Source organism: Phocoena phocoena, chromosome 10 (assembly GCF_963924675.1).
Source record: "Phocoena phocoena chromosome 10, mPhoPho1.1, whole genome shotgun sequence".
NCBI lineage: Eukaryota > Metazoa > Chordata > Mammalia > Artiodactyla > Phocoenidae > Phocoena > Phocoena phocoena.
This window is the reverse complement of record NC_089228.1, coordinates 71,621,782-71,642,953: the sequence shown is the minus strand read 5'-3', so window position 1 is coordinate 71,642,953 and position 21,172 is coordinate 71,621,782. Positions and strand designations below refer to the sequence as shown.

The window sequence follows — 21,172 nt, the reverse complement described above, 5'->3', positions numbered from 1 at the left end:
AATGGAACCATCCAGGGAGCTCAAGGGTTCGATGAGGCTAGAGATCCCAAAGGCCAACCTCTCTCTTTACAACTGTCTCCTGGGGAGGCTCGGGAAAACCAGGCTGCAGGGCTCTTCTGGTTCCCACTCTCGGAGGGGCAGGCCATGGCACACATCCAGCCCCCCTTGCAGAGCCAGCCTGTATCCTTTGCTGGGTGCCCCCGAGGCAGCTGCATACCTGTCCTTTGACACGGGGGCCCCCAACATGGTGGAGCTCAGAGCCCTGGATTTCTGAGTCAGACGACCCAGGTTCTTGTCCCTGACACTGACTATCCTTTGAAATCGCCAAGCCTCACTTTCTGCATCTGCGAACTGGGCTTTGGCACAGCTGCCCTCCCCGCTTCACAGGACTACCCAAGATGATGTTGGTGGCGGCTGATTACATGCCAGGCGTGCCAGGTGCTTGGCTAAGCCCTTTATGTGTATTATCTCCCCGAATCCTCACAGCAGCCCTGGGAGGAGGGTACCATCATCGTCACCATTTTAGAGGTGAGAAAACCGAGGCCTAGAGGGACAGTGGGGGAAGAAGTAAGTGAAAGTGGTTTGTATGGCCATGAAATTCTACACAAATGTAAAGAAAATTACTTTTTAAAACATTCCGGATTTTCCTTTCCCCTTCTTTCCCTCCCCTCCTCCACGAGCGCACCTTAGGCGCACCAGGGCCTCAACGTTCCGGCCCCAGGGCCATTACGTGGCAAGGGTCACTTTGGGCAAAAGCTCTGGGCCTCCCATGCTCACGGCTGTGAGAACTGAACTAGAGGAGATGGACAGGGCCCCCAGCCGAGGAGACTGAGCCTAGACACCCAGGAGGTCTTTCCAGGCACCAGGGGTGTGAGTCACTGCGAGTGGCCTGCAGGAAAGGATGTGGTATTTCCTTCCTTGGGGCTTTCCTACTTGGAGGCAGGGGAATGGAAGAGATGACCTTGGAAGGCCTCCCCGGCCCCTGCTATTCCTGCCAGTTGGCTGAGCCGCAGGCTGGAGAGGCGGCTGCGGTAATCTGGATGGATTACCTTGTGTGTACTTGTCTTGAAGGTGGCCCAGCAGGGTCAAGAAAGGTCAGTGAGGTGGCAGCTGCCTGCTATCTCCTGAGCTGGCTGAGCCCATCCCTTCCCCTCACATCCCTTGGGGGTTCTGAGGAGTGAGCTGGAGCTCCCCTGGTGTCCCCACTGACCCCTCACCAGGCTGGGATGTGTCAGGATGGGCACCGTCAGCTAGTCAGCCCAGCAAGGCCCGTGAGTCACCATCTGGAGGGCGGCCAGGGCAGCTAAATGCTTACAAAAGCCCTGGCAGTGTGAGCCCCGGGCAAAATGCCGACAGCTGCCTCCAGCCCCTCCCTCGGGGACCCTGCTCAGGCCTGGAGCCCTCCGACCACCATGTAAATCACCGTGGGGCAGACACTAGGTCATTTACAAAATCATCTCGTTTTATCCTCACCATCCTAGGGGACAGATGCTGTTATTAGCCCCATTTTGCAGATGGGGCAACTCAGGCTAAGGTTAAGAAACCTGTCCAAAGTCACACAGCTGAGAAGGGGCAGAGCCAGGATTTTAACCCAAACAACCAGCTCCAGAACTCACACCTTCCCGCATACACTGTGATGCTGCCGTGTGCTTAGCATAGCAGTGAACGGCAGTCCCCGGTACAGGGCCCTGGCCCGATGGTTCTCTGGGCTTGGGGAGACGGGGGTTCTTGGGGCCATGTCTGAACTTCTCCAGGAGCCTGGAGCCCCAACCCTGGATACCTTCCTTGCCTCTCATCCCCACCCTCAGGTTCATAATCTCCAAGGAAGTGGGGCTTCTGACCCCGTATGGGGTCCAGGGCCTAGAAATAGCTTTTCTAAGAACTCAAGGCTGGTGGTGGGAGAGGGGAGAGCATATTTTGTTGATCTGGGGCCTGAGTCAAGTGGGTAATGCCGATCCATGGCAGCCTCTTTCCCAGTGGTTCCCAACTCAAGGCAGGATTGCCTGCCCACTCACCTCCCAGCCATGTTCACCACCCCTCTCTTAGAGCCAGCTTCAGAAGAGTTTCTAAAACCATATTGGGTCTCCAGCTCCAGCCTGGAGACTGCCTGGTTTGTCCCTGCGCCTGGGCCCCAGGCAGGGAGAGCTCAGTCACAGAAGGCAGCACGGGTAGCTGGGAGTTTGGGCAGAAGGTTGGCTAGGGCAGGCCCCTTAGCTGTGCCCAGTCTTCGTCTCATCTTCTCAGCCCCCTTGCCATTTCTAGAAGTTCTTCTTGGTGTCTCACCATGATCTTTCTTGCTGCAGCTCCAGCCAGGACTGAGGACTACCTTCTGGTCATTTGCAAGTGCAACTAAGCTCTGGCCTAGTCTCCCCACACACCCAGGGACCCCGATCCCCATATTTAAGAGGTTGAGTTTGGGTCCTTGATTCTGGCACCAAATTATATCCATCCCAACCCTCAGCCTCGAAATAAGCTTCCTCCGTGTCAGGTACCATTCCTGCTCCTCCCAGCCCATCATACATGGTGAGCACTCTGCAGATGTTGTCAGTTTAGGAAGTACTGAGTAAGTGTTTGTTGAGCGACCCCTCTCGTTTTTTGGGGGAGGGGTGATCTCCGAAGGAAGATTCCACAGCCTCCTTTCCTTTCTTAATTATTTCAGATCCTACCCTTCTTACCCTGCTGCAAAGTCCTTCGTGATGTCTGACCTCAGTCCCTCCAACCACCATCCAGCTCCTTCCCTCTTACTTGGGTCTGGAGACCCTCTCTGGGTTGGGGAACATTCCTACTGTTCCCCAGCCTACCCTTCCCTGTTCTTAGAAGCGGGTACTAGGCTGGGCCCAGGGTAGAAAATTCAGAACAGATTCAGAACAGTAGCCCGAGGGCCACTTCAGACCCAGGGAGTATATGGGGGGCTCCCGAATTCCAAGAGACCCAGTCCTGACACTACGGGGGCATGAGAACCTACTACCTCATTCCCGTTAGTGGCTTATCCGAACTGTCCTCCCCTTCCCCGCCCAGGCCACTACCCCTCTTTGCCCAACTCCTCCCCCCCCAGGGCTGTCTCATTAGGTTGGAGACTTTTAAAAGAGGGTCACAGCTCAGGCCCCACAACTGTCCTGTCCAGCACCTTCAACTTCTTGAAAGTACTTTCGGAATGTAAGCTTGTTTCACAGAAAATCCAGATATGCCCTTGGAGCCACAGAGCACCGGAACCTGCCCCAGGACAAACCCAGTCCCGGGTCCTTCTCCGACCACCCTGTACCCCCTCCCTGCCCTGCTCCTCTCGTCCCCCCACTCCCTCAGCACCCCACCCTTCAGGCTTCAGCGCTTTGCGGATCGGATCGTGCTCACCCTTCCTCCCTTAGATAAACTTCCTTCCAAAGCCCCGTTTAGTCCCCTCCCCAATTTGGAGCCACCACCCCTCTCCCCCCACCCCCCCCCAAGAGGGGTGGGGAGGGCGAGGAAGCCTGGCTGTGGGGGGTGGGAGGGGGAGGGGAGCCAGGCAGGGAGGGGAGCTAGGGGGAGGGGAGCGGGCTGCCCGCGGAGCTGTGACCCACCCCGACTCAGACGGCAATTCTCCCAAGTTCTTTGTGACACAAAAGGTAAACAGAAGGCCTGGCTTACCCCCCGCCCCCAACCCCATCTCCCCTCCCCTCCCCCAGCCAGCCAGATGGGCCGGCACGCTGCGGGGAAGGGAGAGGGGGACAAAAAGGGCAGACTGTGCAAAGGAAAACAAAAGAGACACAGAGACATCAAGAGACAGGAAACGTGGGGAGACAGAGAGAGCTGGTGGGTGAGAGACGAGGAGGTGGGGGGAGGGCGTGGTGGCCTCAGCAAGTGAGACAGCCTGGGAGGGGAGCAGAGAGGGACGGGCCCAGTGACCCAGAAGTGCCAGGGAGAGACCCTGGGCGCAGAGGCAGGGAAGAGGAGGCAGGCAGACAGGTACAGAGACAGAGGGCTCAGGCAGACTCAAACTCTGAGCGACAGACGTGAGGCTTGGTAGAGGAAGGGCTGGGCGGTCAGGTGCAGATGAGAAGGTGGTGTTTCTTCACCTGCCCCTGCAGTGACTGCAATCCCCTCTGGAAAGCCGCCCCCTCTCTGGCACTGGGGATGGGGCCAGAGCAATTCTCCAGCCGGTGCTTCCCCGCCCTCGGTGCCAAGCCCACCCTCCGACCTGGCCCCAGCCCAGCCCGGTACAGCAGGGCATCCTCCTCACCTGCACGGCAGAGGCCGACTGCTTGCTGTCATTGTTCCCTGGGGAGCTCAGGCCCGAGGCCTGCTGCAGCAGGAACTGCCGGGCCACTTGGAGAGCCTGCAAGACAGGGAGGAATCAGTGCTCCGGCTGCTCCAGCAGACGTGGGAGGGCAAGGGTCAGTGCAGGATCCTGGATTCGGGGAGCGTTTGGAGAGAATAAAGGGGAGGAGGTCAGGGTCATGTAGAAGGTCTTGGGGATGAGTGAGAGGGTCACAGGGTCCACCTGGGCTAGGGGATAAGGATGAAGGTAGGAGTCACTGAGAGAAGCTGCCAGGCTTTGGGGATCAGAACCTGCAGGGACTCACTCCGGGACCTGGTGAGGTTTTTGTTGGGACTCAATGGGGTCAGCAAATGGGTCAGTGGTCAAAACAAGGACCCAGGAGAAAGTACAGTGGTGGACTCAGGCTATTAATAGTAGGTCCAATTTGTCGAGCATCTACTACGTGTCAGGTACTTTACAGGCAAGATGTCATTTAATCCTCTCCCGGGAGGGTGTGAGGTAGGGATTATCAGTCCCAGTTTGCAGATGAGGAAACTGAAGTTAAGTAATACGCCCAAGGTCACACAGCTAGGAAGCGCCAGAGCCAGGATCTGAGGCCAAGAAGCCTGGCTCCAAGGCCATCTGCCTTACTAGGTGGTCGGTCTGGGGGCTATGGGAGTAGCATTCACTTGGAGTCAGAGCACACAGTTGAGGGGATGAGGGTGGAGTCTCAGGGTCTGAGCGCTACGTGGCTTTATGAGTCAGGGCAGGAGGTCTGGGAGCAGGGCCTTGTGGCACTGGGGGAATTGGATCAAGTCCTGAAGGGAGTGTGTGAGCTATCAGTGAGTTACACTGACTGTCGTGGTCGGGGCTTGGAGGCCACGGTGGCTCAGACTGGACTCTGAGCCGGTGGGATCATGAGAATGGGAGATGCATGGAGTCTGCAGGAAGTTCTCTGTAAGGTCAGCCAAGCAAGCCCTCCATCCCCGGCCACTCCAGGTCAGTAAGGGGCTCAGAGGCAGGGGATGTGGGGACCTGTCCTGAATCCACATTTCAGGAGCACAGAATATACCCAGGTTCCTCAAAGATCTCCTTGGTGGCCAGAGCAGTTGTGTCCAGGCCTTTGACAGGGGGGCCTGGCATCAGGCAGACCTGGGTTTGAAGCCCAGTTGTGCCGCCTACCGGGTAGTGTGACCTTGGGCAAGTTATCCCCTATCTTTGTGTTCCAGTCTGCTCTGCAAAACTGGGCTACTACCTAACTCTGAAATACGTGCGGGTGGGGGTGGGGTGTTAAAGGACCAGTGCTTGGCACTTGGTCGGCATCGTATCCTGAATCTCTCACTTCCTCCAGCCTCTCCCCAGCGCACCTATTAAAAGCAACAGGCCACCTGCGGCTTCCTCACACATCAATCCACACACACTTGTCTGTCCTCACGTGGACTTCCACTCTCCTACCCACCGCGAGCACCACCAAGGCAGACCTATAAGGTGGGACACGGATGCACTCATAGCCCCCCACCCCGCCACTCAGCAAACACTTAGGGGCGCCCACTGTACACCAAGCATATATACACACCCCCTTCGCTGCCCTTTCATTGAATAGCTGAGCCTCCCTGAGGCTTAAACCTAGTTTACCTTAGGACAGTACCTAAATACACCCTGGTGTATCTATGGGAGCGTGTCCCAGGGCAGACCTGGTGTCCAGATTGGCATGCCCTTCACCAGCGCCCCAGATCCTAGGCCTCTTCCACACCCCTCCTCCCCGGGACCTCACACTGGGAGGAGTGGCCCGGGGTTGCTTCTCTTCAAGATTCACATCAGAAAGTAGAAATCTGACCTGAGTCAAGGGCTCTGAGAGGCTGTGGGAGGAGGTGCAGGGTGAAGAAGGGGAAGGAGGTGGCCAGCTGCTCATCCGGAAGGGGCCCTGCCTCTATGTGCCTCGTTTTTTAGGGACCCCCCCACCCAGGTCTAATGACACGGGCTGGACAGATGCTCTCTGTCCTCCAAAGGTAGAGATGGGGTGGAGGGGTCAGAGATCAGGGGGCAAGGTGGGTGAAGAGGATGGCTCAGAGGGGCTGGCAGCCCAGGTGACCCAGAGGGGATGCTGGTCAGGGTGGGGGGAGGAAGCCCCCCCCAACCCAATCCCTGGTGGGAAGAGGGGAGCCACAGGGGAGGGTTTTCCAGGGGAAGTTGGAGGGAGTCCCGAGCAGTCTCCTGGTGGGGGGAGTGGCCTGGGGGGCTGGATTCTCTCCCCACTGACTCACTTACTTGGTGGTCCCCTGGAGCATGAAATTACAAGATTTACAGGAAAAAAAATGACAGGGCCTTGCAATCTCATTCCTGTGAGACCTCCCTGCGACAGGCCCCACCCCTCCTATCACTCTGAGCCTTCCCGCCCCCCGCCCCCCGTTAGGCCAGGTGACAGGGGATCGGGTGAGACTCTAGGCCTGGCCAGGTTATCACCTCCTCTGACCTCCCACCCTTCCCCCCACACTCCTTCCTGCCGTTTCCTACGTGCCAGGGACGGTGCTAGGTGCTGGGGATACAGAGAAACAGAACTTGGCCCTGCCCCAGGGCTCAGGGCCTGTGCTGTGATGAGACGCCCGTCACAGACTGAGGTGGAGATGGACACCAGCACCGGGGCCCAGACGAGGTGGCAACGCTGACTGGAGGCTGGAAGGGCAGGCTCACCAAGTGGACAAGAAGGGTGAAGGGTTCAGGGCGTTCCAGGCGCAGCGACCCTCATACCACAGACGACTGAAATAGCCGGTGAGTCTGGGGGCCTGGAAACCACTTGCAGGGACAGAAAATTGAGCTGTGTTGGAGGTCAGTAGCCAGAGAGGCTGGAGAAGCCCAAGGGGTCTGCTCCTCTAGGCACTTCATTCGTTCATCCTTCACTTTCATGGCCACCCACCTCATACTGGCTTGGAGAAGAAGGGGAGGTGACAGGGGGCAGCACACGCTCATTTCATGGACTTTGCTTAACAGCCCAGCCTTGACCCAGTTAGGGACTTGGTACCACCTAAAGATCACCCTATAGGTGCCCAGGGGTGAGGGTGATGGGCAGACCCTGGGTTTGGGGCCCAATCTCCCCTCCCCAGATGGCCCGGACATGTCACTGACTGCTCAGTGCCCTGTAATGCTGCGCCATCCCCCACCCCCATCTGGACCCCTAGCCAGGGATGGTGCTCTGGGAGGAAGGGCGGGGGAGGCCCTCTGGCCTAGGATGTCCTCCTCCAGGGTGGTCACCCAAGGGATCAGGTAGGTCTAAGACTTTCTAAAGCCCCGAGTCACAGTCGCCACTCTGGCACACCAGGCATGTGTCCGCACTGCCTGCCGTGGCTGGGCCCTGATACACGGGGTTCAGTTTCTCTTCCTTGTGGGCCAGATACAGCTTTGAGTAGGAAGAGGCATTGAGAATCCCACCGGGGAGAAGGCATGGGGGTGCTCAGGGCAGAACGGGAAATTGGGAGCCATTTGGCCTTTTATACCATATTTTCCTGCTCCCTCCACCCCTCAGACTGAAAACCAAATGCCCAGCTCTGTGGTTTGGGGAATGAAGTCTAGTTTTCCTCTAAAGGAAGCAGTACTGGTCCATTCAGGGCCCGGACCCTGGTCAAAGGGATCTGGGTCCAAATCCTGGCTCCACCAAATACTGAGTGACCTTGGGCAAGTCACATCACTGCTCTGAGCCTCAGTTTCTTCCTGTGTAAAATAGGAAGAACCCTATAGTCAGCTCACGGGTTTGCTGTGAAGAACACACGTGACGGTGTACATGGAGTACTCGGCACGGGGCTGGCAGTGGGTCCTGGATGGACATTAACTTGTGATCTTTCACCTTCCCAGGCAGCTCCTGATCATTTGTCCAGTGCCACCCAGAAGGACTTGTTAACCAAGCCCTTTTCCATCTACACCCACCCCCATTCCCCCTCAAGCCTAAGAACTCAGTCTCGCTAATGAAGCCGAACTCTCCTCCCCCAACCGCCCATTCAGAAGTCATTAGCAGGAGCTTCACAATTAGGAACAAATGGCTTATAACGGATGGCATCCGGGGAGGGCGGCAGGGTTGGAGGGGAATGAAGCTAGTGCTTTGAGGGCAACAGGGAGCTGCTAGGAAAAGAAAAACAAGTCTTGGGGCAGATGCATCTCTCATCTGCAGGATGAGACTACACCCTCATTTCTGTCTTGGAGAATTTGGGGGAGGACCAGCATATCCTCTCTGTGGAGGCCAGGTGCAGGGCTGTTTACTGGTTCTTTCTCCAGGCTGGAGGATTCCAGGTCTGTGTCGGGGTCCCAGCCTTACTCTGTGCGTCTGGGAGGGCGGGGACGTGGTGCTCAGGGAGAGACAAGCACGAAGGGCTGAACTTTGAGAACAGAGAAGCAGAGTCACGCAGGTCACAGACCTGGTGAGCTGGAGTGTTAGAGGGTATCTAGTCTAGTGTTTTCCCAATTGCTGGTCATGAGCTAATGGTGGGTCATACAGTATCAACTTAGAAGGTCAAAAAAATAGGAAAAAATACACACACACACACACACACACACACACACACACACACACGAAAACATCAGAGTTACTAGGTAAGCATACGCATTGTTTCGTGAAACTCTTGTGTGCTGCCACTCCAAATAAAAGGCATTTCTTACGGCAGATCTCCAGCAAAAAGGTTTGTGAAACACTTATCTAGTTCACTTTATCGATAAGGAAACGGAGATCCGAAGAGGGGCAGTAAAGCGCCCCAAAGTCACACAGCGGCAGAAGCAGAACCTGAGTCCCCCTGGGCCTGACACGGGGCTCTGCACAGGGACGAGGAGCCAGGAGCTGGGCAGACAGGATGGAGGAACCCCCGCCCCAGCAAACTCTGGTCTAATGGTGGTAAAGAGGAACCAAAATAAACAAAACCCAAACTTCTTTTGTCTGCATCTCGCTAATTTGGGCAAAACTGGGATCTCAACTGTCTTGATAATTTCAACTGGGAGCTGGCTCCATTTAGGGGAAGGGGCCCTAGAAGGGTGTTTGGTGGGCCGGCCCACCCCAAACCTGAAAAGCCCTCCCAGGAAGGCCCATCACCTGCCCCCCACCCCCGGAATATGACTTTTGATTCATTTATCTATAATTCAGCGAGTTATTTGTGAAGCCCCACAGGGCACTCACACTGTCCTAGACACTGGGGACATGGCGTATCTGCTTTAATGGAGCTCACGTTCTAATGGGATGAGACAGACCCTACAGCAAAGCGAAGCGAGCTGTGAGACGGTGGCCAGCGTTACGCAGAGGACGGCTGGCTGGTTACTTAGGTTGCGTGGCCAGGGAAGGCCTCTCCGAGGACGCGTTTAGGATGAGGGGGCTACTCTTTCAGGGGAGGGTATTCACGGTTGGAAGGAGCTGGTGCAAGAGCCCGGAGGTGGGCATATAAGGTTGGAGCGTTATGAACCAAAAAGGCCAGCATGGCCAAGCTGAGTGGCCTGAGAAGAAGTCCCAGGGGTCAGCAGCGGCCACATCCCTGGGACGACGGCTTTTTACTGCCTTCTACACTCAAGGAAAAATTGCTGGAGGCTTTTAAGCAGGAATGGATACAATCTCTTGAGAGGAGATACCTAACCTACTGCTAGTAAACAGTAGGTACCTAATAAGTATTTGTTGACTTGAATTAAACAGGAAATGTCTCTCCATCTACCCCTTGAAATACAAGTCCTCTGGGACCAGAGTGTGGAGGGAAGGGGTGCAGGGAGAAGGGTCAGGGGTCAGGGGCCCCCACCACTAAGGGTGCTGACCTGGGGAGATCCAGGTTCTCCACCAGCCAGGCTCTATCCTCCAGCAAAGAGACATAAAAATGAAATTACACAGAGAAGGGGGGCAAGGAGGATGGGGGAGAGGAGACCATAAAACCCCCGAAGCGATTCTACACCTTTTCCCTTGGAGAAAAAAAAAAAAGCTTTTTGGAAAAGGCTGTAAATGTTTTTTACACCAGCCTCGTAAAGATGACATCGGTGCATTCTCAAATTAGAACCATTAAAATGAAAACCAGCAACGCGCAGATACAGACAGGCCCACGTGGGTGGGAGATGCACAGACCGGTTTTAGGACCCCTTCACCGCCAAGCCAGCGTCTTGAGAATGCCTCCTCTCCACAGAACAGAATTAACAAACGAACCCAACAGTGCCCCAAAGGGCAAGGCCCTCCCCAGAGGCTCCTTCCTTCCCTCCCTTCGGGCCCCCAGCAGGGAGCAGCCCCAGGCCCATCCAGCCCCTCTGGGCCCAAACCGGCTCCGCCAGAAAGGTCCAGCAGTGGCATCCGGGAAGGAGCTGAAATAGCGCGGGGCAGTCGCAGGACGGTGGCGCTTCCCCTCAGAGAGACTCCTCCCAGATGGGTCCCAGTAACTGGAGTTCTCCAGAAGGAGTTCCATTCCCAGGCCTGGGTTCAGCGCCACCCTCACGCTAGCCATTCCGCAGGGGCTGTAAGTGTGGGGTTTACAGTGGGGACTGTGGGGGGCATGCACTTCCCTCCCCACTGACCCCCACAGGGGATCCTCAGAATGAAGGGGCTCCAGTAGGAGAAAACCTAGCTCACCCGCTGGGCAGTGGCCCTGGGATGCGGCCTGTCCCACTTCAATCCTTCACCCTCAGAAGCGGAAACACTCACCCCCTTTCCCCAATTCTCCCCAGTCCCCAAACTCCTATCAGTAAGGACAAGAACTCTGGTAATAAAAAGGGGGTGAGAGGGGGAAAAAAGAGGGGATGTCAGAATTCCACAGCAGAAGGAAAACCTGGGAGCACAGTGGACTTGCTCTTCCCTAGTCCCAAGGAAACGGGGGCCTGAGCATCCCTTTCCCAGGCCCCAGGCCCTCTCCTTGACCTTTCTCTCCCCTCTTAGGGAAACTTCCTTTTTTGTTGGACTAGGGGGCAGACACACAAAACAGGGTGGCCTTTGGTTTAGTAACCCAGGAAGGGTAAGAGAAGGGGGGTTATGGGCTTCCCTGGTGGCGCAGTGGTTGAGAGTCCGCCTGCCGATGCAGGGGACGCGGGTTTGTGCCCCGATCTGGGAGGATCCCACGTGCCGAGGAGCAGGCTGGGCCCGTGGGCCATGGCCGCCGGGCCTGCGCGTCCGGAGCCTGTGCTCCGCAGCGGGAGAGGCCACAGCGGTGAGAGGCCCGCGTACCACCAAAAAAAAAAAAAGAGAAGGGGGGATTAGGTCCTCTCCCCTGAGGCATCCTCTCAGGACCCTGCCCGTCACCTTACTACCCGGGCCCACCTCTCACCTGCTCTATTCCCAAGCAGGAGGGAGAGGTCGGTCGTTTCTAACACTACCCCACAGCTGTCCCGGGTCAGGGACCTCACCCACGGGAACTTTCTAAGTCTCGCCTCTGAGGAGTTGGGGTCCCAGCTCTCCCTCCAGGCCCCAAGTACTTCCTGGGAAGGGGTTCATTCTACAGAAAGAAGAGGGGAGTTTGGAGGGTGTAGGACTAGAAATGAAGGAGCAGAATCTGGGGCAGGAGGGTGGGAGTCCCAAAGACTGAAGAAATGGGCCCCAGACCTGAAGACGAAACGCGTGTGTGAGGTGCCTGGGCTAATTCACCTCTGAAGTCTCCCCTTTCCACCCCATCCCCCTAGAGAAGAGCCAGATGGGGGAGGAGAACAAAAATCTCTTCCATTCTTCTTTCCCCAGCTCCCTGACCCTCCCCTCGCTCCATCTCTATGGAGGGGGGTGAGTTAAAAGCCCATGAATGTGCAGAGCCCCCAAACCATTTTGAATCTCCTCACAGGATGTGAACAGGGTGGGATTTGGCCCCAGTTGCCAAGGCAACTGCGGTGGGAGTTCCCAGACGCTAGGCAACCCTCCTGTGACCCCCGCTGACCTGTCACCCCCGCAACCAGAAGACAATAGGAGTGCAGGCTCCGGAGGCCCAGGACGCCTTTCAGCTCAGCCGCAGAGCCAGCAGCCCTGCCCGCCCCCACTGTCTGGCCCAGTCCTCCTGGCCCCAAGTCCAGCGAGCATCCAGCCTGGTCCCCAAAACCTCCCCAGGCCCTCCACCTCACCTCCCCAGAGCTGGCACACACTTCTCCCAGCCCTGGCTGCCCCCCATCAGGGATATTTGTGGAGTCTATGGGGAAAGCCCTACACACTGGGAACATTTTAATACAGGTGAAATTAGATTAGGAGAAAATGCAGGGGCGACCTTCAAAGAAAAAAGCCATCCTAGAGGGGAAGTATGCGGCCAGGGGCCACTGAGGAAGGAGACTTTGTCTTGGTGAAGGAAGGGAGGGGGCTGACGGGCAGCTGGCACGCCTGTTCGGTTCAAGGCATTCTTTAACAGCAGCTGGGGATCACCAACTCCAGCGGGCCAGCAGGGTGCCAGGTGCAAAATAAGGTTCGATGCGTGTTTGCTGAGTGAATGCACGCTCCAGGGCCCACAGGGCTCTCCTCTCCACGCTTCCTTCTCAGGGGTGAGTCTCCAGGAGACTGGAGACCAGATGAAAGCCCCAAGGACAGAGTGGAGGCGGTGTGGCTCTGTCACTCCCCAAAAAGAGGGCTGGGAGGAGGGAGCGGGAAGCTGGGGCCTTGACTGCTGAAATGGGGCAGCCAGAGGGGGACCCTCTCTCCAGTCAGACAGAGCCTGGCAGCTGAGCCCTGTCTCCCCTACCCCGCCTCTGTTTAAACAAGCTCCCAGCCTGCTGTTGCATGGAAACAGGCGCCTGCTCTTGTTCCAAAGTGACGTGGCTGCCCTCTTCAGCACTGTTTGTTTCAGCCTAAAGTCCTGTCACCAGCCTGACTTCTGACTCGCCCTGTTTATCTCTCTCTCTCTTTTGTCAACTCATTACTCCCAAAGGCCAAGACTGCATTTCCAGGGCTTGTTTATCCAGAGCAGAGGGGCAGGGACTAACAGACCAACCGACAGACGGACCAAGAGGAGCCACGGAGGCACGAGGAGGAGGGACCCGGGCACTGCCCGAAGACTCGCTCACACCCTCTGCCTCTGGAGTGGCCACTCAGAGCCAGGGGCCACTGCTGCTTTTGTTGGTTTGTTTCAAGAGCGCTTTTAGATTGGGAGTGGAGTGCTCTCATTCACTCACCAGCAGTGGTTAATTTAGCACCTACTAAGCGCCAGGCCTTGCTGCCTCCATTTCCCTCAGGGGACTGTGAGTGTGGTGGGAGCTGAGCCCTGCACTAGGAACCGGGAGTCCTGAGATCTAGCCTTTCCCGTGTCCACCTGGGCGAGTCAGTGCTACCTCTGGCTGCCCCCTCATTGTGATATGGGAATAGTAACACCCATCTCCCCAGGATGGTGAAGCAATGAAAGACCCAAAGCACCAAACAGAGGCAAGGTGTTTGTTTGTCCTCAGAGGACTTCCTGGTGGGGGTCGAGGAGGAGGGGGCACTCGCTGGGCCACGGCCCTCTTTCCTACATTCACCCTACCCCACAAACAGTCAGAGACACTTGTTGAGGGGGGCCCAGAAAGTGTTACCCTCAAGCTCCCCCCAAAGCCTCGCTCATATATTGGAGGGAGAAGGACAGCCCACAGACTGTTTCCTTTTAATTGAAAATTTTGTAATTTTAATTTTGCAGGGTTCTTTTCATAGTTTGGAGCCAAGAAAACCTTTTTTAAGTCTCAAATATTTTCCTTGGCCCCAGGCACTACGCCCATAGTGAGCCCAAATGGATAAAACAGCCCTCCCTCCGCCTGCCTCCAAATCTCCACCCCAGTTTATTTGTGAAACAGATATAGGATTTTCCAGGACTTTGGGATATTCACCAAAACAAACAGGGATAACTGGAACGTGGAATATAGATGGTAGAACGTGGCCTGAGCGCAACGCAGAACAGAGAAACCTGATCGGTACAGACAGTTCTGTCCCTCCCCACCCCACACCTCTCCCCACTTATCCTGATATCTGTGTTCAGTCTTCTCTTTAAATAATTTTTTAAAAGAAACTTTCCAGTTTCAGTATTCCTCCCAGCCCTCCCCCGACATTCAAAATTTTTCACAGCTCTGTCTGCACAGAGGTGCAGGAGGGGAAGAGTTTTCACCCATACAAAATGGGTGGCCTTAGAGATTTCTGGTGGGGTGTGCTCTGTTATTATTTTGATGAAGGGCAGGGTTCTGCCCTTTGACCTTCAGTCCCCCGCAGGTGGTACAGATTCTGTGGGTCTCTTCCCCAGAGAACCTGTTTAGGAGGGCTTGGGAGATACCAGCAAACTCCCAAAGACCATCTCCCTGGAGAAAGGAGACAGGCCCTTACTGCTCAAGTTTCCACTGTTTGCAAGAGGAAGGAATTTTTTAAAGTCCTCAATTCTGTTCACATCCGTACTGACCAGGGATTTTACACCCAAACTGCATCTGATCCTAACAACCCCGGTACTTTAGGTGCCAAGAGGTAAGGGAAGCCCAGGACTGGCCAAGGTTGACAGCTGGGAAGGGGCAGGCTGGGGCTTAGCCTGGGTTTGTTCAGTTCCTGCATCAATGCTGGCTGACCAGCTCAGCGCAGAGCGCGGGGCCGGGCTTCTGACGGTGCTGCTTCCAGTCTGACCTCTAGCTTCAAGAAGTGTGGTGGTAAAGGGCCCCTTAGGGGCTATGGAGTCAGAGAAGGAGCCCCAGGGCAAACCTGGGAGAGAGCATGAGGGCGATGTGGGTACACACATCTGTGTGCACGAGGCGGGGGTGGGGTAGGGGCAGGGAGGAACATGCAGTACCCGAATTTTCCACATTCCCAGCAGAGCCCCCAAGGGGCAATGCCACCAGCAGTGATTCGAGGAGCAAAGTCAAATAAGAGGAGCATCCCAAGGCCAGGGCTGGCTGGGCCGGTTCTCCTGAACTTGTCAAGCATGATTCTCCCTTTTTCCCCGGGGTGGGGCCAGGACCTGGGGCCCCTGCTCTGTCATGAGCCAGCTAGGCTTCCCCACCCCCTAAGGCCTCTGGATCCTCAGAGAGGCTGGTCTTGGACTCCTGAACTCTGCAGTTTAGGGTGGGAATGATGAAGGGGAAGAGGGCGGGGGACGCAGACAGGGCTGCCAGTCTGAGCACTGAAAATGGAGGCCTGCCTCTGCCTACTGCTCTGGACCTTTTCCCAGCTGCCTTGACCCTTGGTGCCTGGAAGTTTAATCTCACAGCTAGCCTGCATCAGGGGCCCAGGCAGAGGTGGAGGTGGGGAACATTTTATAATGCAAATAAAATGAAGATACCACTGTGCACAGCCCCCCTCCCCCAAAGAGCACACACCTAGAGCAGGGTCTCCCTACCCCAACCCTGTTTGTTAACTTAGCAGGGGTGCGGGAGGAGAGCCCAGGCGCCCACCCACCCAAGACGCACACCCTCAAGCCTGCTGCCCAGGCGTCTGTCTGCCCTTGTGGGCATTTCTGAGGCTGTTCTAAGGTCCATGATCTCAAGGCGCCCAGCCCCACTTCTCTTTCTGGGAGGGCTGCTCTCCCCCTGCCTTAGTGACCACTCGAATGGGAGCGCACACAGGGGGTCCCTGCAGGCTGGACCTTCTCAAGAATGTTAAAGTGAGGCTGTGTGGCAGGGAGCGGTGGCCCCCAGGTGGCCAGGGTGTAGTGGGAAGAGGCCTGGCGCCCCTCTCCCCTCTCTTGGGTTGCTGGGGAGAGGCACCAGCTCCTACCTGTTGCTGCTGGAAGTGGAGCAGCTCCGCAGGGCTCATCTCGCCGTTGCTGTCTGGGCCCGCGGCCGCATCCCTGCCTGCGCTGCCTCCGGCGGGGGCCCCGCCACCACTGCCGCCGCCGCCGCCATCCGCCTGCCCGGAGAGGCTGCCCACGCCGTTCTGACCAGACGGAGCCGACCTGATTGTCTCCGAGGCGGATTCCACCATCATGTCGCTCTAGCGGGACCTGGAGGGGGAGGAGAGACACGGGGGAGGGGCTGAGGCTGGACAGGCAGGGCGGGTTCCACCCGGGGAAGCAGTCGGTGTCCTTCAACACCCCATCCCCAAATGACATAACCCCCACCAAGTCCTGGGGCGGCTTCTCCCTCTCAGCTTCCTGGAGGCTGATCCTGGGACCCCTGTTGCGGTGCAGACCCTCCCTCCTAAGGTCACCCTCCGCCCCAGGCAAGGGCAGCTCCAGACTGAATTGGAGGCCACCCGTTGCCCCCCTCCCCCACATTTCCTCGAGGAGGCGCTACCCCCCCCAACCCCCCCCACACCCAAACCGGTTCAGGCCTCTCCCTCCAGGCTAGTGTGTAGGGCGGGGGGGGGGGGGGGGGGGGGGGGGGGGGAGTGTCCTGCAAGGACCTGAAAGCAGGTGAGCTAGTCCCCAGAACCACCATATTGCCCCCCTCCCCAACCCGCCCCCACCCACACGCACCTGTGATGGCCTTTGTGTTTGTTCCCCCCCTAGATGGGGAGTTCCCCGAGAGCAGGGCCTCCTTCCTGCACGCCCCCCCCCCCCGACCCCCGCCTCAACACACACAGCAAAAGCCGCTGCCATTTTCCCAGCAAATGTTGGGTGCTAGACCCTCTGCTGGGCCTGGAGCTGTGCAACGAAGGCAGCTGGTGGTCCGACTTCTCTGACCTTCCATTCTAAGGCCTCCAGACCAGCACCTGGCCCAAAGCAGACACTCAATATTTACTGTCTCTACAGGCAGCAAGAGCCCTTCTTACAAGAATTGTGGGAGAATAGTTTTTTGGGGGTTTTAAAAAATGTATTTATTTATTTTTGGCTGCGTTGGGTCTTCGTTGCTGCACAAGGGCTTTCTCTAGTTGCGGAGAGTTGGGGCTACCCTTTGTTGCGGTGCGCAGGCTTCTCATTGCAGTGGCTTCTCTTGCTGCGGAGCACGGGCTCTAGGTGTGCGGGCTTCAGTAGTTGTGGCACGTGGGCTCAGTAGTTGTGGTGCACGGGCTTAGTTGCTCCACAGCGTGTGGGATCTTCCTGGACCAGGGCTCAAACCTGTGTCTCCTGCATTGGCAGGTGGATTCTTAACCACTGTGCCACCAGGGAAGTCCCGGGAGATAGTTATTATCATCTTGATTTTACAGATGGGAAACTGAGGGTCCAGACAGTCAGAGGATTTACCCAAGGCAGAGTCAAGGCCTGAATCCCGTATCTTCCCCCATCTCCCCCAACTGCCTCTCAAGAGTCGCTGAAACACGCTCAGAAAGAGAGAGGGTATGACTGGGATGGCTATGGTTAGCGAGGAGGAGGCCTGGGTTTCCTTCTACAACTCACGGAGGCTGTACTATCTCAGGGGCTCGTACACAGACTATGAAGCAGATGGGGGACTTCAGTATGCAGAGCTGTTCTCAAAGTCTGGGGTCTCCAGCTATCGTCAGATTCACAGCCCCCTGAGAGGAACAAAAGTTTCAGCCAAACAGGACACAGTTGGTATTCCCCACTGATCTTTGACATAAGTCTTAAACTCCCTAAACCTCAGTTTCTTTGTTTTTGTGTAAGTAATTACGCCAAGCCTCTCAGATCCTGTGAGGAGTAAATAAAACAGCACATGCAAACCACCTGGCAGAGTAAGCGCCAATAATGATGTGTCCCTTCTTCACCTGCCCTATTTGTAAGGGTGAACACCCTGGGCTCAGAGAGGTCAAAGACCTGGCCCAGATCACACAGCGATCGGGCTGGAAGGCAGCCAGCGTTCTTTCCTCCCTTCTTGATTACCTTTCGGCCTTGGCAGACCCCACAACCACACGGTGTCCCTGACCCAATAAACAGGTGCAGGAGGGCCTTAATAGAGAAACTGCTGGAAGGATTATTTCCCGAGTTCCTTCTCCGAGGTGGCAGCTCCCCAATTCTCTTTCACTCTGGAGGAACTCTTTCTCCTCACTCTATTGGGCCATTTGCTGTTTTTGTCCCCACTGTCAGCAGAGTGGGGAAGATAGTGAGAGTATCTAGGTGTGCGTGGGGGGTTGGGGGGACAGAGCACTGTGAAAGGCCCGTGGGGAGGCCACTAGTTCACGTGTGTGCCACGTCACCCTGCTCTTGTGACTCTAGGTGTCTGTCCCAGTGGACCTGTGTGGCCTCCTGGGTGACCCTGTGCTGCTGGAGTGTCCCACGTTTGTGCATTTCTCTGTGTTCCCAAGGGCTTGTTGCTCCCCCACCCGCCAGCTGCTGCTCCCAATCCTGGGTTCTGTGAGGAGCTGGGCCAGGGGCAAGGGCAAGGTTGGGGGCAACGGTTCAGAAGAGACTGAGCACTTGGTCTCCGGCCTTAATGGTCGTGTCAGCCCCAGGGCCAGTAGCTACCAAATGATGGATGGGGTGGGCACCGTCCTCCATCCGCCAGAGCACAGGGCTCCAGCCCCTCCCCACAACCGCCCACCCGGATCCCTCCCAGCAGCCCACAGAGCACCTTCCCTCACTCAGGCCTGGGCCCCAGCTACACGAGGGGGATGGGGAGACAGCAGGGGCCGCTCTGCTCTCCCTCTGCCTGACCCTGGCCCTGCTGGGGGTGGAGAACAGCAGCCTGCCCCGATTCCAAGTCTACTTCCCTGAGATCTGAAAACTCCTGGGCCCCAGGGGACAAAGACCAGAGCCTCAGGGGTGTGTGTGCACAGGAGAAAGGAGAGAGAATCCAGCAGTTTCTTCTTGGGGTAAGGGAGAGTGCCCCCCTTCCAACATTCACACACACCATAAAGTTGATCAGACAGCAAGTTTGGAAAAGGAAGAAAAAAGGAAGGAGGATGCAAACAGAGGTGCCCTTTTCTTTTCTTTTTATTGGGGGGGGCGACAGAGCGACACCCAGTGAACAAAGTAATTGCTGCAATGTGGCTGTAATAACAGCTATTCAAGGGCCGATCATTCATATTAAACAGGGTGAAGCCAGCCTCTCATCTGCATGCTTGAGATTATATGCATTTGAAAAGTCATTTCCGCAGGCTGTACGAACGGCATTAATTCCCACGTGGCGCGCTGCTCTGCCCCCTCCCGGGGCCTTCACCTCCTTCCAGGCTCGCGCCTGCCTGTCCACCAATACCAATCCAAACCTGCAAGTGGGTGCTCCCAGGACTCTCCTCACCTCTGTCCTGAGACACCTGTCCTCCTGAGAAGCACAGCGGCAGCCTCAAGCCTCCTTGCCTGTCTGTGTGCAGGTGTTGCAACAGCACTGCGGTGCTCCCTGCACTGTGGGTGAGCAGGCTCTGGGTGCCTGGCGCCCCGCCAGGTAGGGATGGGGTGGGGTGGAGTGGGGTACTGGAGGCAGGCCTTGATATCCGTGCCCTGCACCCACCACAAGGGTGTGGGCTGGAGGGGGGAAAGGCAGAGTCCATGGGAGCCTGGACTCTGGCTAGAGAAGGCAGGGGACTGGGTGTCAGGGGGCCTGAGCTCAGTCACAACCAGCTGTGACTTCTCTGTCCTCCTCCTTCTCTGGGCCTCCATTTCCCCATCCCTACATGGAGAGGTGGTCTTGAAGGTCTCTTCTGACTTGAAAACTCGAGGAGGAAAAAATCCCTCGTCAGTATGTACACAAGAAGCCACCGTGTTCTAGCGGCTGGTGAGAGCCACGGAGGCTCCACTTAAATCACAGCTGTCCCTTTCCCAAAGGGAAATGTATGCCTCAAATTTCCCAATGGGGACCAGGGCTGCCTGCTCTGGTACCGAGGGGGACCCTCCAGGAGCCCCCTCCTCCATTCACTCCCACCCTTTCGCCTCTCTCCACACACTCCTATCCTGCCAATCCGTGCTCCCGCCCCAGGTACCCATTTCCTCAGCAAAGAGCTGCTGACTACCTGCAGAAGTGGAGAGGCGCTCTGGGAATGAGACCATCAGGTTTCAAGGGCCAGCTGTGTGACCTTGGGCAAGTCACTGGGCTCATACCAACAAGTAAGGAGAGGAAATTAGAAGGCCTTTCTAGGATTTGCTAAAATTGAGGCCCACCCCTGCCTTCCCTGCACCCTCTCCTACGCTGTGCTGGGGGCAGAGGCCAAGTCATTTCCTGTGCTCTAGGATTTTTTGTCTGGGGCGCTGGTCCTGTCCTTGGGTAGGTCCTGGTCTTCCGTCTCTCAGGGTTCCCTTGGGGAGCCAGGGCACCTCGGAGCCTTTGGCCAGTACCCCGACGCTCCCGCAGACGACGCCGTCGAAAGGAAGGAAGTAAGGGAGGGAGGGAGGGAGGAAGAAAGGAAGCAAGCAAGCAAGCAGGGTCAAAGCCACAGCCGCCTCTTCCGCTCCGCGGGAGTCTGCGGGCCGCCGGGGGGGGGGGGGAGGGTGTGCGTGGGGGTCCCACTTCCCGAGGCTCCTGGCCCTTCGAAGAACGCGGGCTCTCAATGAGGGCCGCCTCAGAACGCGCCCGGGTCCGCCTCTGTCCCCTCCCTGGCCGGAAGTGACGAGTTCCACCTACCTTGGGGCCAAAGGGAGGACCCAAGGGCTAGGGTGCTTTCGGGGGAGGGGAAAAGGACGGGGGAGCCCCACACGCGTAGAAACTTTTTGTGCCTTTTCCGCGGGCCCATATGGTGTACGGAGTATTAATTACCGTAGCTTTTTAATTAACAATCGCTTAATCTGAGCCGTAACATTTGCCACGACACCCTACGCCTCGTTGCGAACCCGCGCCGCCCGCCCTGCCAACTCATCAATTAATTTTTATTGACGTTTTCTTCCCCAAACAGGCACAATACCAGGGTTTTCCAATTAACACCTCCGCGATCTCTAATTAGTGCAATTAACAGACTGATGGATGCCCGGAGTTTACCCGCGAGGGAGGGAGGAAGGGAAGGAGGGAAGGGGCGGGGCAGTCCCCAGCGCGCTCTCTCTCCCGGCGCGCGTCCCGCAGGGCGCACACGTGCATGCGCTCAGCCTGAGATGGGGCGCACCCCCAGCTCTTAGGGGAGCACGGCGGGTGGGGACGTGACCACAGGTAACCTGTACCCAGAGCAATGGTGGTGATTTGAGTTGAAATAGCAGACACAGCCCTTTTGGAAACCTAGAACCTAGTTGGAGAGACAGCTGAAAGCCTGAGACTAGAAGTTGGGAAACTGGCTTCTAGCCCCAGCTC

The 21,172-nt window shown here is 56.9% G+C and overlaps 1 protein-coding gene across 5 annotated transcripts in view; it reads right to left on the bottom strand.

Moving 5' to 3' along the window:
• The window catches only part of FOXP4 (forkhead box P4), a 30,648-nt gene extending 14,593 nt beyond the window's left edge, over positions 1-16,055 (bottom strand). For 3 of the 5 annotated variants that reach the window (XM_065885715.1, XM_065885717.1, XM_065885716.1), the window contains exons 1-2: positions 15,846-16,055; positions 4,217-4,312 (exon numbers count right to left, since the gene is read on the bottom strand). In XM_065885715.1, the coding sequence (XP_065741787.1) occupies positions 4,217-4,312; positions 15,846-16,055 (306 nt within the window). The remainder of the gene's footprint in view (positions 1-4,216; positions 4,313-15,845) is intronic. The other 2 variants (XM_065885718.1, XM_065885719.1) reach the window with 1 other exon arrangement.
• Positions 16,056-21,172: the final 5,117 nt, after the last annotated feature.